The following is a 16,615-nucleotide window of genomic DNA, read 5'->3' as shown; positions in this document are numbered from 1 at the left end:
TGCCATGTCTAATATATTCACTGATTCATGATGATGTAAAACAATTTATAGCTGAATAAGGATGATAGGCATGTCAATATAAACGTAAATAAAAAAATCTTCTGTAGTGAGACTACAGTCTGACCTGGGCATCATGGCCATGTTTATATAATTTAAGCCATTTGGTTCATAAATATTCTCAGCAAAAAGTTCTCAGATTGGTTTGTCTGACAAATGTCTTAAGCTATAGAATTTTATTCAGTGATCTTAAAAAAAAAAAGGTCCGTTTTTCAACTTTTACCTTGGAATGCATTAAAATAATCTTTGTGCAAATAGATACTGCACGATTGCCGGGTTTATGTCAGCTGGAATTTGGTGGAATACACTTTAAATGTATTTTGGAAAAAGCCTTCATGCACATGTTACGGTCTTTGTGCACGTGGCCTTTTTTTAAAGCAATCACTTCAGGTAAGCTAACAGCCCTGAGCTCAGTCTACAGTCTCAGGCCCATGTGACTCGCTGATTTGATTCAGAAAGCTATGTTGGAGTCATTTGAGCTCCCTAACGCAGCCTGAATCGGATCACAGCCCAGTTTTGCCTCTGCTGGACAACGCCCCAGGAGTTAGTCTTGTTGTACACAAACAAATATTAAAGAGAAATAAATGGGTGGAGAAACAGAACAAATATGTTGTGTAGGACACAAAATTATACGCCATGACCTCAGTAATGAACCTAAATGTCACCTCTATTAAACATCTGAGTGCTTTCTAAAACGATGTATTAAAGAGCACTATCTACCATTCAATATCTCCAGCATCATCAGAACATCATGTAATATACCATCAACAAAAAATCTTTTGTTCACCTTTCAGCAGCGACTACTGCTTTTTCATTTGATCATTCTGGCAGCTAAGGAGAAGGATTGCACTAGCATTGTGTTTTTGCACAGTAGACCTATGTTCCAGGAGTGCAGCGTGCTGAGGGAGATATGACTAATGGCAGAGGTTCATTAGAAACGACCCTGAATGGGTTTCAGGTTAGAGTTGCTTGAAGGCTCAACAGAAAAGCACTTAGTCACTGTTGTCTCTTGTTGGCTTTGGTCCTCCAGGTTCCGATGACCGGGACACAGACCTGTTCTTGTGCGACACCAACACATGCAAGTTTGATGGGGAATGTCTAAGAATCGGGAACATGGTGACATGCATTTGCGATTTCAAGGTAAGATGTGACGTTTCTGTTACTGTTTCATTGTGTCTTTTTACTACAACGTTTTTCCTTTTGGTGTTAAATGTCTCTCTGCTAACCCGCCCCTGTCTTTATTAAAAGTTCATTCATGGTATCTATAACAATAAATGTAAGGCGGAGGTTTGATTTAATTGTATTATTTATACATTTGAAGAATTGTAATAGTGTCTGCCTTTCCAGCTTTTCCAAAATGTTGCCAATATTTATGCTAACATACAGAATAGTTAGCACATCTGCTAACTAGCTTACTACATATTTCATGCTATATTTTTTTCAGGGATTGTGCCCATTAATTACCATATGTTGACACATGTTAGTTAACTTTCCACTTTTGTCCTTGTCCAGATGGTAGCCATTAAAACAGGCGCTAGTTTCAAGGTTATAGCATCGATGCTATAGTCACACAAGGGAAAACAGTGTTTATAGACTGTGGCACAAACAAAATAATTACAACTCTGTGCAATGAACTTTTAATCTCTTTGGATTTGAAATAGTTGCTTTTAACACAGGGACCAGGTCTGCAACCACTTGTGGTTAGTTGCTGTGTAAGAGAGCAATAAAACAGCAGTAAGATGAATAAGATGAACCCAGTTATGGCAGTTATACGGAATGTGTTTGTGATGAAACAGCAATTAACTGTAGTAAATCAGATTGGCGAATAACAATTTTGTCCCAAGTAGTTTGCTGTTCTATTTTGTTGTTTTGTTTTTCTAGCATGACTGAGACATTACCTGGCTGGTGCAATCTATGTTAAATCTATGTTAATTTTGAGTATTCATTTTGTTACTGTGTGAATTTGTAGCACTTGAAGAAATGCTTCATTGGAACAAAATAAATAGTGTGCATGGTACACTATAATCCCTCAATCCAATTGCTGCATTTTATAAATGCACAAATGATCATTCTAAACATCTGATTAGTGTTATGTAAAATGATGATTACTAAGTGTCTGAAATCTCAGTTCAGTACAGCTGCAACAGTCGTGAAAACCAGGGCCCTTAGTCTAACCTCCTTTATTTTAATATATTCAACAGTCAAAGGCCAGGAGTGTGTGTGTTTTCTTGCTTTCAGCACAATAAATCTAAATGATTTGAGCATCAAATGCTGAAACTAATTAAAATTGCACTTGTATAAGTGTAAAAATGGCACGTATAAAGAAAAATAATAATGAAACACAGCAAAAAAAACACTTGTGTTATTGGAAATATACACCTATAATAACTTGAAAGTTAATCTGTGATGCGTCTGAAGAAAGAATTTAAAGATTTATAGAATCGATTGGATCGAAGTCCATTGTCTCTATTAGACGATATTAGGCCCAAGGGGAGGTGCTCGCATACCATGAGCCCAGTTTATAGCTTGCTCTGAAATTTGACATCGCTATCCTGGTATACTACACTCTCCACATTCATAAACAAGACTGTCACTGATGAGACCAAAGACTGAAAGGCCCTCGTTAACGGCATAAATCTAGGAAATTAGGCTGTTCTTGATAATGACTCATACTTAACTTTATGGCCAGACCTATAATAAAAAAGGAGCAAGCCAGTCAGCAGAGTATTGATTTTTGTATAACGTTTGCAAGCTTTGCCAATGAATATGCTATACAGAGCCCCTGATAATAGAAACCACTGGGATCTGAGGATGTGGCACGTGTTCTCATCTGTCGCTTTTATCAGAACATCATCAGCGCGAGCAGGCACTAGGCAGGCTGACACTCGATTGGTCACCAGTTTTTATCTCAATTTCGTACTTCCCTGGGAGCAAATGTTAACAGAGGCCTGCAGATAAATGACATTACAGCTCCATTCCTCTTCAAGAGATCTCACACTGATACTGCTGTCGCTGTGCATTCAGGCGCTCTCTGTGCTCTCGGAAAAGAACAGGTCACACCACAATTTCTGCCTTAATACCATGAGTCAGAGGGCAACTTTCTATGCATCTTTGTTTTGTTTGTGTGGAGGAGTTCCTAATGTCAGTCTCTTTATTTCATCAGTCAACATAAACATGACCCCCCTAGCCTAGCAGGCGATGCCATGCCCTGAAATAATCAGTCACTACTAATCACTGTCAAATAAATGGATCCAAGATTTTTCTCCTGTTGGCAGTTTGTTCAAGCTTTCAGAGGGGAACGTTGCATAAATTCTCATCTTGGATGGATTTCCTTTGTTCCAGAGGAATCTATGTGTGCACACATTCGCACACAAAAACCCCAAGCAAGAGACATGCAAGGGACTGTGAAGAGGAAGAGAGTTTGATGTGGTGGAATCAATGGACACTATTCATTGCCAAGATGCATTAGATTTGCCTCACACTGACTCTTTAAAGAACCAAGCCTTTCTCTCGCTAACCCAAGTCAAACTGCTACACAGCAGCGTGCGCTCTTGTACCTGAAAATGAGTTACGTCTTGTCTTTGCTAATGCAATGCCCTGACTAATCACATAAAGTTTGCCGGTAATTCATCTCACAGCAGCTGCCGGGCAAAGCTATTGTTGCCGGTTTGGTTTTGTTAATGTCAGGTCACAGTGCTGATTCCCAAAGGGATCGTCCAGTCTAAAAGTATGTGCGCTCACGGCGATGTGAAATACTTCAACTCAAACTGTCCACTAAAGGGTAACTGGAACAATTTATTAGTGTGAATGCTTGAAAAGCATTCACAGTATTGTTCTTCTAATCTTTATTATTATTTTTTCCTATTCCGTACGTTTTTCGCCGACTATCTCCTTCAAAACCGTTCAACTTAGAAAAACCATTCAAACACCATTAGATTCCTCTTCTTTTGGAATGGTGTGCTTCTACTTTTCTCATTTTTAACATTTATATTTTTAATTTTATTCAACTTTATTCAACAAAAATTTCCCATGTATTTCAATGGGGAGACCCTTCAAATTCTCATTCAACTTACTCATTTTTAAACTCTTACTACTTCAACATACGTTCACATAGAGCCACCATTCAAACTTTAAAACGAAGACAAGACATTCAACTATTCAACTTGTATTTATCTTTTCAATATCTATTATACTTTTTCTTCAGTTCCAGTTTAAGTTTCATGATGTTTTTTCACCCGTTTCAGAGTTTATAATGGGTGTGTATGGGACGGAATGTTGGGGCTAGAGTGAGGCAGCTCAACTGCTAGAGTGAGAGGAGCAAAAAAATTAATCTTAAAATCTTTTTTAAAACTGCTGCTGTGTCCGCAGCGTTTGCTCTACAGGTATGATTTTACCCTCAAAACGTAGCCATCGCTGTCCTCTTTCATCCAATGTGTTTACTATTGTCCTAGGTGTTATGGTTCTTTCATAAATGTCACCAATGCACAGCCTCCTCCCTCCAACTCTTCCATAGACTCTAATGTTAAAATGGCTCAGAAGGTTCGTTTGAAAATCAGAAGAGCATGGTGTCTTTACACTGTCACCACGTCCATATAATAAGCTCCACAGGCATGAAAACTGAGAATTTGGTAGACTAGACATGGCTGTCGCTCACGGTGAAAGAATTTTGTCAATACGACTTTTACTTTTCATTTGGGAACGATTTGTTTCGGCCTGACTTTTCTGTTCATTTTAAGCAGCAAAAGTGAGGCGCATGTCTGTGTACGTGTGTATGGAGCCATTGGGTGCGGTCACTATAGCAACCAGGCTCACACCTGCCTGCTTAACGAGCTCTCTCTGCCACTGTACCAAGATTCATCTTAAGCACTTCTCTTTCAACTGCTGCTGTGTCCACAGTGTTACAGCCATCATTTTACCCTCAAAACGTCGCCATCGTTGTTCTTTTTCCAACATCTTGTCTTTCAAAGCTCAGAGATGTAAACTTTTTAAACTGTGTGGGTCCAAGTGGAGGGATCACATTTTAGTCATTCAGTGATTCAAAGAATATGACCTTTTAATATTCTTTCAGATGTTTTCTGACTCTAAATGTTCTTTTCTCATTTCTTGGGTTTTTCTAATTTACAATTAAAACATTTTCAGCTTTTTTCCAACTTCTTCTTCTGTGTAACCTTCAGCTTTTAGCAGTTCAGCACTGTTGTTTTCAGGTTAAATTCAGGTTGTTTTATTTTTTTTTTTTTTATCTCATTCAAAATTTTTAACTCAAAATTCAGCAATTAATTCATTTCAGTGCATACATTCAGATTCAAGCATTCACACTGCAGTTTCTTCAGAAAATGCACTTTCTAGTTGTTCTTAGTAATGGTTCTTTTTAACAGAAAAGTTGGGAGTTGCTGGAAAAATATCCAATAACTAGACACAAAATTTGCATATAGCTGTTCTCAGACTCTGAAAGATATAAGACATCATGGAAGCAAATAAAGGAGCTTTAAATATAGGCAGGAATGTCTGGTTTTTTTTTTTTGTTGCTTTGTTATGTTTGATTACTGGGCTTTTTTCCCCAAAAAAAATAATTTAATGAATTTTCATTTTATTTATTTATTTTATTGTAGTAATTCCAACAGGAAACCACACTTTTGAGTCATCTATCCTAAACTGTCATGGCTAAAGATAAAAGATGGATGTGGCAGGTGATGCTGGAGTAGCCTACTGGGACCTTTGGGACTATTTCCCGTTTTAACTGTTAATCAAAAGAAATTAGATAAACATCAAGTTAATCTGCTCTAAAAGTAAGACTCATATTGCACCTTTTACAGCTTTGATATTGGAGCCTCTGGATGGATGCTATGACCTGAGGGAATCCCCCGCCTATATCACTAAAGTTGGTCTAGCACATAAAGAATTAGATCGGTCATTTTATCATTGATATTTTCTCTACAAAAGCTGGCAAGAGATTAGGAGTCTTTTAATTATTACTGAATCTCTCTCGTAAAACAAGAAATGCATCAGATAAACTCAAGTTTTGCATGTTAGGGCTATTTGTACAATTGAGTATAAGAAATGGCCAAAAATGGCATTAAAAATAAAAAATGCAGTCCTTGCAGTTAAAGGTTTTCATATATTTTTGAGCAAGTGATAACGAAATGTTCTGCTATGAGGATCGTCAAGAAGTTAGTTAGCGAGGAGGACAGGACTGCCTGATAGAATACTGGGAAAATGTTTATGAACCACATTAACTGCACTTTCAAGTAGAAAAAAACACACAAACCCACAGAGAACATGATAAATGGATCCTGCATGAAATCCAGATGTTCATACGCTTCCCATGTTTACATTGTAGATTGGAAGAAATCTATCACGTAAATTCAAATAAGATTAAAGGCTATTGAGCCAAGTCATTCATATTTTTTACAGCATTTCACATACATAAAGTCAAAGATACAAGCAGAATTATTAAATGAATAATTGATTAAAGTTGTTAAATCAATAGCCTGAAGGTATCCATGAAATTATACCTTCGTCCTGACATTAATATCAATCAATACTGATGGATTTAATACTGGGGTGGAGGGTTTGTATAACTTAGTGTTGTTTAGGAGACTGATGAGAAACTAAAAGAAAAGTTTAAACTGAATTGTGCTGTCATTTATCCCGTTTTCTCCACCATAAAAATGGTTTGTAGCTTGAAGCTAGTGGCACATGCTGCGTCTTAATGTATCAGCTCTTACATGTTCAATAGACTCTTAGAAAAATACAGGAATCAAATAAAGTGTTGTTGTTTTTTTTATATATCTGTAATCAGATAAAGTTAGAACAAAGTGCTACAGTGTTTGGTAGGTTAGAATAAAATAGCTCAAAGAATAATGAGTTTTTCCCCACACGGTGTAATTAGTAGTATAAGTGTGCATAGCATACCTTCATGAGTCTCTTCCAAACACAATAGCAAGGTTTTTGGGTCAAGAATGAATGCAGTAATATTCTTCAGAGAAAGTTCAAAATCTGTCATAGCCTACAGCAGGAACAAATTCAGGAACAGTCATGCTCTTGTTCCTGCTGAAAACAGCATTAACATTATAGCTGCAGCTCTGTAACACAAGCTAACACTACTTAGCTTACACTTTTTGCATTTTGTTTAATTTTCTGCTGGATTCATGCATTTAATCGACAAAAGGTAATGATGGCAAATAATTTTTAATGGCAGCGAAATACTGGTACTTAGGTGCAAATTAGTGCAACAGGTCAATCAATTAATTTAATTTGTGTGAAGGAGAGTGAGTGTTTTAGGTAGCAGAGGAAGCTTTATTTATCTGCAGTGTAATTACACAATGAATTTGTCTCTCACGTTATAATTTAATAAATGTTTTTTATCAAAGTCAGTGAAATTACCACTAAATGTTTTCAGTGGCTTAGTGTATTAAACAAAATAAGATGACACTTTAAAGGCAAATGTCCTTTCAAAAACATTGGCGACACCAACGTTATCAATTACTGCTTATTAAGCCTGTGTTTATTCAGGTAAGTGAATCAGTAGAAGAATTTGGGAACAAGTTAAAAATAAAAAAATGCAAATGCTAGAAAATTTAATCATTTTTACAAAAATTTGGAGTAAACAAAGTGTTGGCAAAATTCATGACCAAAGCATGTGATAGACTGTGTGCAAGCAAATCTTTGACAGAAATTCCTTTTGAAAGGCGTTCAAGTCTCAAAGGGCAGAGAGTTGGAAAGCACCGTGAGTAGATCCAGCAGCTCTGTTTATGAGTAAGATGTTACATTACAGCTGAATGTGAATGGAATATGTGTAAAATCATCCAAGCATCTCCCGCCGAAGGTGTTGCAGATGAATGAGAGGCAGATGTTAACACAGCAGATGTAAGTAATGTGATGGGTCATTTATCTCGGGATTATGTACTACTCGAGGCTGATGACTACCAGCCCAGAGTCCTTGTAGTGTTCCAGGTAGGTCATGTTTAGTTTGAAAGTTTCTGCAAATTGCCTGGCACCAGTAATACATTTCCTGAAGCAGTACACTGAAGGTTATTGCTGCTCTGGATAGTTTAGCCCTGTTATCTTGAGAAATACTTTTTTTTTTCTTTTTAAGAATCGAATCGCATAAAAGACTCTTGCAGGATTTTATCTGTGTGGCTGTTTATGAGTTTGACAGAGTGACATTCAACTAGAACTACAACATGAGTGACATGTTTCTGTTTGTCATCCTTTCAGTACAGTGTTCCGCTAGGGTTAGCTATAATGCAGTTCACCTTTCACGGCCTCGCTGTTTCACGTATTTATTTTTGTGCAATTTTGCGTGTTTTTTTTTTTTCCAGCGCATTGTGTTCTGCTTTCTGATCGGCTGTAAACCACTGTCAATCAATCTCCTCCATGCCGTGTCTCCTGTACAGTGCAGAATGCGTTCAGTTTGTCAAATTTACATAAATCTTCGATCACTAGCAGTGTGACTCTGAAGTGCTGTATTGTATGTTTGTAAGTTTCACCCCCAACAAAAGCATCCATCCATCTTCTTCCGCTTTATCCGGGGCCAGGTCACGGGGGCAGCAGCCTAAGCAGAGAAGCCCAGACCTCCCTCTCCCCAGTCACCTCCTCTAGCTTATCCGAGGGAACACCAAGTCATTCCCAGGCCAGCCGAGAGATATCATTTCTCCAGCCTGTCCTGGGTCTGCTCCGGGGCTTCCTCCCGGTAGGACATCCCCGTAACACCTCACCCAGGAGGCACCCAGGAGGCATCCTTGTCAGTTGCCTGAACCACCTCTACTCTGAGCCCCTCCCGGATTTCCGCCGCTTGTATCCGTGATCTCGTTCGAACCAAGCTCTTGCAACGGATGTATAGGGATCGAATGGCCCGTAGCAATGGGCCAGACACCCCATACTCCCGCAGCACCTCCCACAGGACACCCCGAGGGACACGGTCGAATGCCTTCTCCAAGTCCACCGCCCAACAACGCTGCTGACTTCGACTGAGAAGTCAGCAGTGTGGTGGCACCCTTCACCTCTGGTGTCCACCATTTGGTTCGGGGATTACCACCACGACAGGCACCAACCATCTTGCGGCCGCAGCTCAATGCAGCATCTTCAGCAATAGAGATGCTGAACATGGTCCATTCCGACTCAATGTCCCCAGTCTCCCTTGGAATGCTGTTGTAGCTCTGCCGGAGGTGTGCGTTCAAGATCTCACGGACTGGGGCCTATGCTAGATGGTACCAGCACACCACACTCACTACACGTTTAGGTGCACCGGGTCTGTCCAGTGTCCTCCCCCACCACCTGATCCAACTGACCACCAGGTGGTGATCAGTTGACAGCTCAGCCCCTCTCTTTACCCGAGTGTCCAGAACGTATGGTCGCAGGTCAGGTGATACGATTAGAAAATCAACCTACGGCCTAGAGCGTCCTGGTGCCACGTGCACTTATGGACACTCTTACGTTCGAACAAGGTATTCATTATGGCCAAACTGTGATTTGCACAGAAGTCCAGCAACAAAACACTGCTCGGGTTCAGATCAGGGAGGCCGTTCCTCCCAATCACGCCACTCGAGGTCTCGTTGTCGTTACCCACGTGAGCATTAAAGTCTCCCAGTAGAACAACAGAGTCTCCAGGTTGAGCACCTTCCAACACCCCACCCAGGGACTCTAAGAAGGCCGGGTACTCTGAACTGCCACTCGGCGCTTAAACACAGATGACAGTCAGGACCCATTCCCTGACCCCAAGGCGCAGGGAACAAACCCTCTCATCCACCGAGAAGAACCCTAACGTACAGGCAGCAAGCCTAGGGGATATTAGAATACCCACCCCAGCCAGCCGCCTCTCACCAGGGGCAACTCCAGACTGAGACAGAGTCCAGCCCCTCTCCAGGAGACTGGTTCCATAGACCAAGCCATCTAGCTGATACCTCTCAACCTCATGCACTAACTCAGGCTCCTTCCCCACCAGACAGGTGACATTCCATGTCCCAATTCCCAGTCTTGGTAGCCAAGGATCAGTCCGCCAGGGCTTCTGCTCCTGGCCCCCACCCGGCACACAATGCACCCGACCCCTATGGCGCCTCCTGCGGGTGGTGGGCCTGCGGGAGGGTGGGCCCATGTCCCCTTTTCGGGCTGTGCCCGGCTGGGCCCCATGGACTAATGTCCGGCCACCAGACGCTCGCCCTCGGGCACCCTCCCCGGGCCTGGCTCCAGGGTGGGGCCTAGGGATGGGTATTGATAAGATTTTAACGATTCCGATTCCATTTTCAATTCTGTTTAAAGATTCGAGTCTTTATCGATTCTCTTATCGATTCTTATTTTTAAAAAAGGAGAACACTAAAGTCGATTAGCTTAGAACTTTGTTTTATATCTTCTCTTTGAACAAGATAGAAATTGAGGAGTAACATGGCCTTACAAACCCAACAGTGAAATCTTAAGAGATCCACAGCCTACGGCTCTTCAATGGGTTGTCCCAGGGTCCCCAGGAAAAAAAATGTAAATGTAAAATAATAAAATAACCATTCTTCTGTAGCAATAACAAAGTGTAACATAAATTATTCTGTAGCAATTACACAAGAATATCCAGTAATGTCCCTGCCTAGAATTAAACACATTGACTTACCAAAGTGAAATCAGGGCATCTGCTGTGGCAAATGGGTGCAAGCCTTTGACCACAAACTTACTCACTGCTCGGTGACATTCGTCTATCCTGGCCTGAAAGGAGACACTACCGGTAGACTGCAGCGAGAACTGCCAGCATCTGAGCCAGACTCTGTCTGTGTCTCTCATCATGGTCACCTAAATGCACAGTAATGGAAGGTTTTGTAATAAGGCAGATCGCGCTAACATAATATGCACCTGTTAGTTGATTATTTATCTGCCGCATTAACGGGAGAGGACGTGCAAACGTTACCGCTGCTGCTGGGTTGAGATTCACGAGTCCGGAGCGGAATTAAAAACACGACATTCATTTAAGGTCATCGCGTGTTTTGTGAGCAAATGCTTTTGCATATTCGTAGTGTTTCCTCCCTTAAATGAAATATCTACTTTGCAAGTATTCCATGTTGCCCTGTTGTCATCCGTTCTGGTAAAGTATAACCAAACTTTTGAGCATTTGAGCCGCTTAGGTACCGTGTTTCCTGCCAGGTAAGCGACGCTCCGCAACGTGGTGACGTCATTTGGGGCGACTGGAATCGATAAGGGAATCGTTTGCAAAAATGGCAAACAATTCCAAGGAATTGAAACAGTGGGAACCGGTTCTCAACAAGAACCGGGTTTCGATACCCATCCCTAGTGGGGCCCCGGTAACCCTATCCCGGGCAGGGTAAACTGTTCCCTCAATGTCTTCTTCATAAGGGTCAACAAAAACAATGTCGACGAAACATTTTGCACCATCAAAGGCACCTGCGGTAGCACCCAAGAGACAGAGGAAGATGGTAACCTGGACATGGGTTTCATCTTTGGTTTCATTCTATAATACTGGACTTATTTTTCTACGAAGGTTTGAACTTTGAGAGTGTTTAAACAAGAGAGAAAAGTGTGAAAATGTTCATGCCTGTCTGAAAAAAGTGTATAAAGTGTGTAGTGAGGGGTTTTATAGCCCTAAAACATCTATAACAATTGTAAAAAATAAAGCTGGCTACTTCGCAGATTTCACCTTTCGCGGGTTATTTTTAGAATGTAACTCCCGCAATAAACGAGGGAACACTGTAATCCTTATATTAAAAGTGCCTTTTAGATTCATAATCATAATGCCACAGTGTGAAAGTGTATGTACGGTTAAGGTTTTATGAATAGGTGCTAAAAATCAACATAACTGAGAGCTCATTTTCCCTTTAGGCTGCTTTGAAAATACATTGGCTCTGAGGATCTCATTTAATACTGCTTCACAAAGTCTCAACGTTGTCTGTGTGGGTTTAAATAAAAATGTCATAGTAATAAATAAATATAGGAAAAAAGTAGTTGACTCTTTTGTCTATGTCTTCATGTCTATGTCTTCGTAAAAAGTTTTGTGTTGATTTTATGATCTCAGTCATTAGTTTCCAGTTAGTTCCCATTAGAATTAAAAATGATGATAAAGACGACAGTTTTAGTATTGGCCTATTTTGTGACCGACAAGTTGGTACTTTATGAATACAGAGTGTCCCTTGGCTTTTTTAAAAAAATACAAATTCACCTCTCACCAAGACAGCAATGGCAAAAACATTCACTTTCATAATAAGATTAACCAATGGGTTACTTCATGGGTTGAGCCAAAAGACGATGATCTCGGAAATCCATGAGGGTTGATTATTAAATTCATATTCAGTTCTAAATTGCCCTCCTGTAATTTCATATCAGTATATAACCAACACTTGCAACAGGATCATATCTCTCTGTACATCCCCCCACGTGGCACCTCTGTCCTCTTTATCACCTCTTTGTAACTTTTCCGCTTACTGTCTGTTTGAAGATGAAACACTATGCTTCACATATGGAGGATTCTGTGAGTCATTCTACACATGTAAAAATACATTTGGGAGACAAACTCCCTGTTATCACTTTCTGTTCAATTACCTTGCCACCGACGCTATCAGATGGTTATCAAACAATTGCTGCACATATTGGATGATTTGACTAAGAAGGAGGTTGTCCAGCCCTATTACATCAATCTTTTATATACCCTTGTATATTCCACAAAAACAACAACATTATTCATTCAAATAGGCAAAACGACCTCTGAGCGCTACGTGTATGTGTTTTCCTCATAAATGACCTTTTGTAGTCATGGAGATAACACATTGTCTGAGACAGAAGTAGTTTAACGTCATAGCAGTGCAAACGCTCTTAGAGAGGAGGTTTAGGGTGGACAGTGTGCTTTGACATGCGGGGGCAGCTGTTCCCATCCTGTCTCCTGCTATGACTTGTAACTGCTATTTTATGGTATATTATATGTAATTGAGATCCTTATCTGTGGAAAGCTATTAATATCGCGTTTAAAAATAAGACTAGTTATTAGCTAATAACACAACTGTATACAATCAGGCATATGTAGCACCTTTATTATATAAACTGAAGAAGTTGGGAAGTTGCTGTGGCTTTTGATGGCAGCAAGACATCTCTAATAGAGCTGGGACAGCACCATGTTTACCACTGTGGAGCATCCCCTCTTCAGTCCATAAAAGCTGGTTAGTGAGGAGATCAGTTGCTGGGTTTATGGGAGAGATTGTTGTCCCTTTCTTTTCTGATATATGATTCTAACTGCTCAACATTCCTGGGTCTTCTTTGTTGTATTTTTCACTTCATGATGCACCAAGTGTTTTCAGTTGGTGAAAGGTCTGGCCTGCAGGCAGGGCAGTTCAGCATGTGGACTCTTCTGCTCTGAAGTCATGCTGTTTAAATAGATGCCTTCGCTCCCTGAAAAACATAATGTCTGGATGGGAGCACATGATGCTCTAAAACCTGTATATACCTTGCAGCACTGATGGTGCCTTTCCAGATGTGCAAGCTGCCAATTCCATAGTCACTAATGCATTGCCATATCATCAGAGATGGAGGCTTTTGAAGTGAGTGCTGATATCAAGCCAGATGGTCCCACTTCTGTTCACTCCAGAGGATTCGGCATCCATGTTTTCCAAATAATTTATATGACCATAGATTACATTTTCATTTTGCCTAAGTCAATTTTTAATGAGAATAGAAGGCCCATAGTAGAGAGCGACATTTCTGGATTGGGTTCACATATGGCTTCTTCTTTAAAAGACAGAGATTTTACCTGCTTCTTGGATGATATGCTAAATTGTGTTCACAGACAGTGTTTTCTAGAATTTCTGAGCCCATGCCTTGATTTCTTTCACAGAAGCATAAATGGTTTTAATGTAGTGCTCTACACCTCTAGCATTAATTTTTGACCTTGTCCCTTGCGTACAGTGATTTCTCCAGATTCTATTTTGAGTTTATGAACTGTAGAAGAGGAGTTATTTACAGCCTGTGCGCTTTTACAGGAACATCATTTTGAAATTCGTAGATTGGTGAACTCTGTACACATCTTTACTTCTGAGAAACTCTGTAAGATACTTTTTTGTATCTAATCCTGTCAGCAAGATGTTCCCAATTAACCTACGTAGTTGTAAAATGTTTCTCCAGCTGTTTCTATTTCACACCACTTACTTTTCCAGCCTTTCGCCATCCCCGTCCCAACTTTTCTGAGATCTGTCACTACTATCAAATTCAATGCAAACTATTTTTTTTCTTAAATGGCAGTTTTTGTAAGTTTGAGTATGAGATGTCCAAATAGTTTCATTTTCACAGCTCAACTTTTGTGAAATTTGGGTTGTATAGATTACCTGCCCTCTAGTGGATCGTCGCTGCAATGAGGGAAGGGGAGTGACATTTTTACCTATTGCTGTGTCAGTAATTTCGCTTTTTTTTTTTTTTTTGAAGTACAAGAGAGTTAAAATTTAGCGAGACAAATATTGACTTGAAGTTAGAAAGATATACAGAGCAATACTTCAGGCCAGAGCACACAAATGTTGTGTATGCAGGTAGTGTAGTGTGGTGTAAAATCTGTGCATGCAGGCACTATCCTGTCTGACCTCTCTAAATACATCCAACACTGTACATTCAGACTGCAAAGCAAATTTGTTGACTTTATATAAAAGAATTTAGGATAATGTTGGCAGCACATTTGGTCCTCAATGTGTTCCCTGCTGGTTGTTTGATGTGGCCACTCCTCGTTGTTATGCCTGACCTCAAATTGCTCTCCCACTTTTCACCGCCGGAAGCCGTCTAATGTTTGGGTTGTGATGGCCAGACTGCTGAAGCTCGCAGCACATCAAAGAGGGATGAGAGCTAATGTGGGTTCATATGATGTTGATGGGAGGGTGTGGAAGGGCATTGCGTCCTTCATATTGCACTAAACAAGAAGCTGTGAAAACGTTTTGACACACACCTTTCAGAAGCACGTACACACAGCAACAAATGCCTGAGTGCACCTTAAACAGCGGAAACACACCTGGCTTTCCCTCTCTCCCCACCTTCCTCCTTCAACAGATTAACACAACACCCCATTCACTTCCACACAAATAAGCTAAAATCATGAAATCCACACACCGTCACACAGGCCCAGGTGGTACTGACAGTAGCTTTTGATGTAGACCCCATTCCATATATTTGCATTCATTTATAATCATTTTATCCAGGGCCATGTGTACCTACTGGGAGTGAGCTTTTGAATAATAGTGAGTTTATTTCCTCGAGCTGACCAGTATCACAGTTTTGTCAGTGATCTAGATTTGGCCGTTCGCTGCAGCGAGTGGACAGCAGTGTGACTTTCTTTCACATCATGGAAATCAGTTGGTGAAATTTGATGGTGGAAAAAGACTGGAGAGCTCTCATGTATATATTATGAAGTCATCACTAAAACAATGATTGGATATGATCTACCTTTTAATATAACAGATTTTAGAAATACCCATATTACAAAATCGCAGTTACATGTGTTTAAGTTACTTTCTTTAACAGTGATGAAGAATAAATTACATTAGTCTTAGCTTGAACTTTTGATTTTGGTTGAACAAGCACATCAGTTAAAGCAGCAGCATTTTTGTGGGAGGCATTCCTAAAGAAAATACAAAATACACTTTTGGTTCAAGTGGTTATACTCCATGAGGAGACATTCTGTTATTTCAGCTCAGGTTTTGAACTATTCCTGCTGCAAGTGCAACACAAAAGTGTTGAATGGAATGTTATTGCTCTAAGCATGTTGTTCTGCTTCGAAATGCTTGAGAGTACTTCATAACGAAAAGCAACATTTTTAGATTCGTTTCTGTAAAGATTAGTTTCTGAATTATTATGTTTTAGTTGAGTAGGAGGCTTTGAGAAGCACAAGTGGAATTCCAATCTTTATATCAGAAAGGACCACTAAAAGAAGATGGTTATTTCCATCTGTAGCAATTTATATTTGGTCTTAGGGTGCTCTTCTCGGACCTTGAGCTCTCGTATACATAGAACACATAGGGCAGAGGACACATCCTACCATGTGCATAGAAAGAAAGCAGCTGGCTGTTAAGAAAACAGTAGGTGTCACTGACTTCAAATTGATTAGTCAAACAGGTTGAAAAGAGCTGCTGTTGTGGAGGTGGGTTGCAAAGTGACTTGCAGATGTGCAACAGCTGTAAGCAGGCTAAAGTAGATTTAACAGTTCACTCTATGTAAAAGTTAGCAAAAGCTGATATCAGATGCTTGACTTATTATGGTAGCAGCAGAAGTATTAGCATTGGCTGTGTCAACATGTCAGCACGGTCAACTAAGCAGGACAAAGCACCATCTGTGGAACAAATATGTCTCTTTAGTTGTTTGCGTCAATTAATTCTTCAGGTTGTTTGCTCTCATACCCAGATGTAGTGCATGTGATATATATCAATGACAGCCTAAATATGTTCCTGTTACACCGGGAAGGCAGAGAAGGAAGACACTGGACTCGGGGAGGAATTGCGCTGGGTGTCTCTCCTGAAAAACGGAGGATCTGTGTCAGCTCCTCTGTGGCTCTGGCTGGCCTGTCAGACACTATTACAGAGGAGTCTGTCTCTAGCGACTCGGCTGG

General features: G+C 40.3%; 1 protein-coding gene across 1 annotated transcript in view; it reads left to right on the top strand.

The window, feature by feature from the left end:
- LOC146691292 (tomoregulin-2-like) overlaps nucleotides 1–16,615 on the top strand; it is a 136,849-nt gene that overhangs the window by 13,070 nt on the left and 107,164 nt on the right. The window contains exon 2 of the mRNA XM_085434651.1: nucleotides 1,088–1,197. Coding sequence (XP_085290777.1) covers nucleotides 1,088–1,197 — 110 coding nt within the window. The remainder of the gene's footprint in view (nucleotides 1–1,087; nucleotides 1,198–16,615) is intronic.

This window comes from Copadichromis virginalis, linkage group LG16 (genome assembly GCF_057382275.1).
Source record: "Copadichromis virginalis isolate Kocher_CV1m ecotype Utaka linkage group LG16, C_Virginalis_male_GT1.1, whole genome shotgun sequence".
Taxonomy (NCBI): Eukaryota; Metazoa; Chordata; class Actinopteri; order Cichliformes; family Cichlidae; genus Copadichromis; species Copadichromis virginalis.
This window is presented reverse-complemented; position numbering and strand designations above follow the sequence as displayed.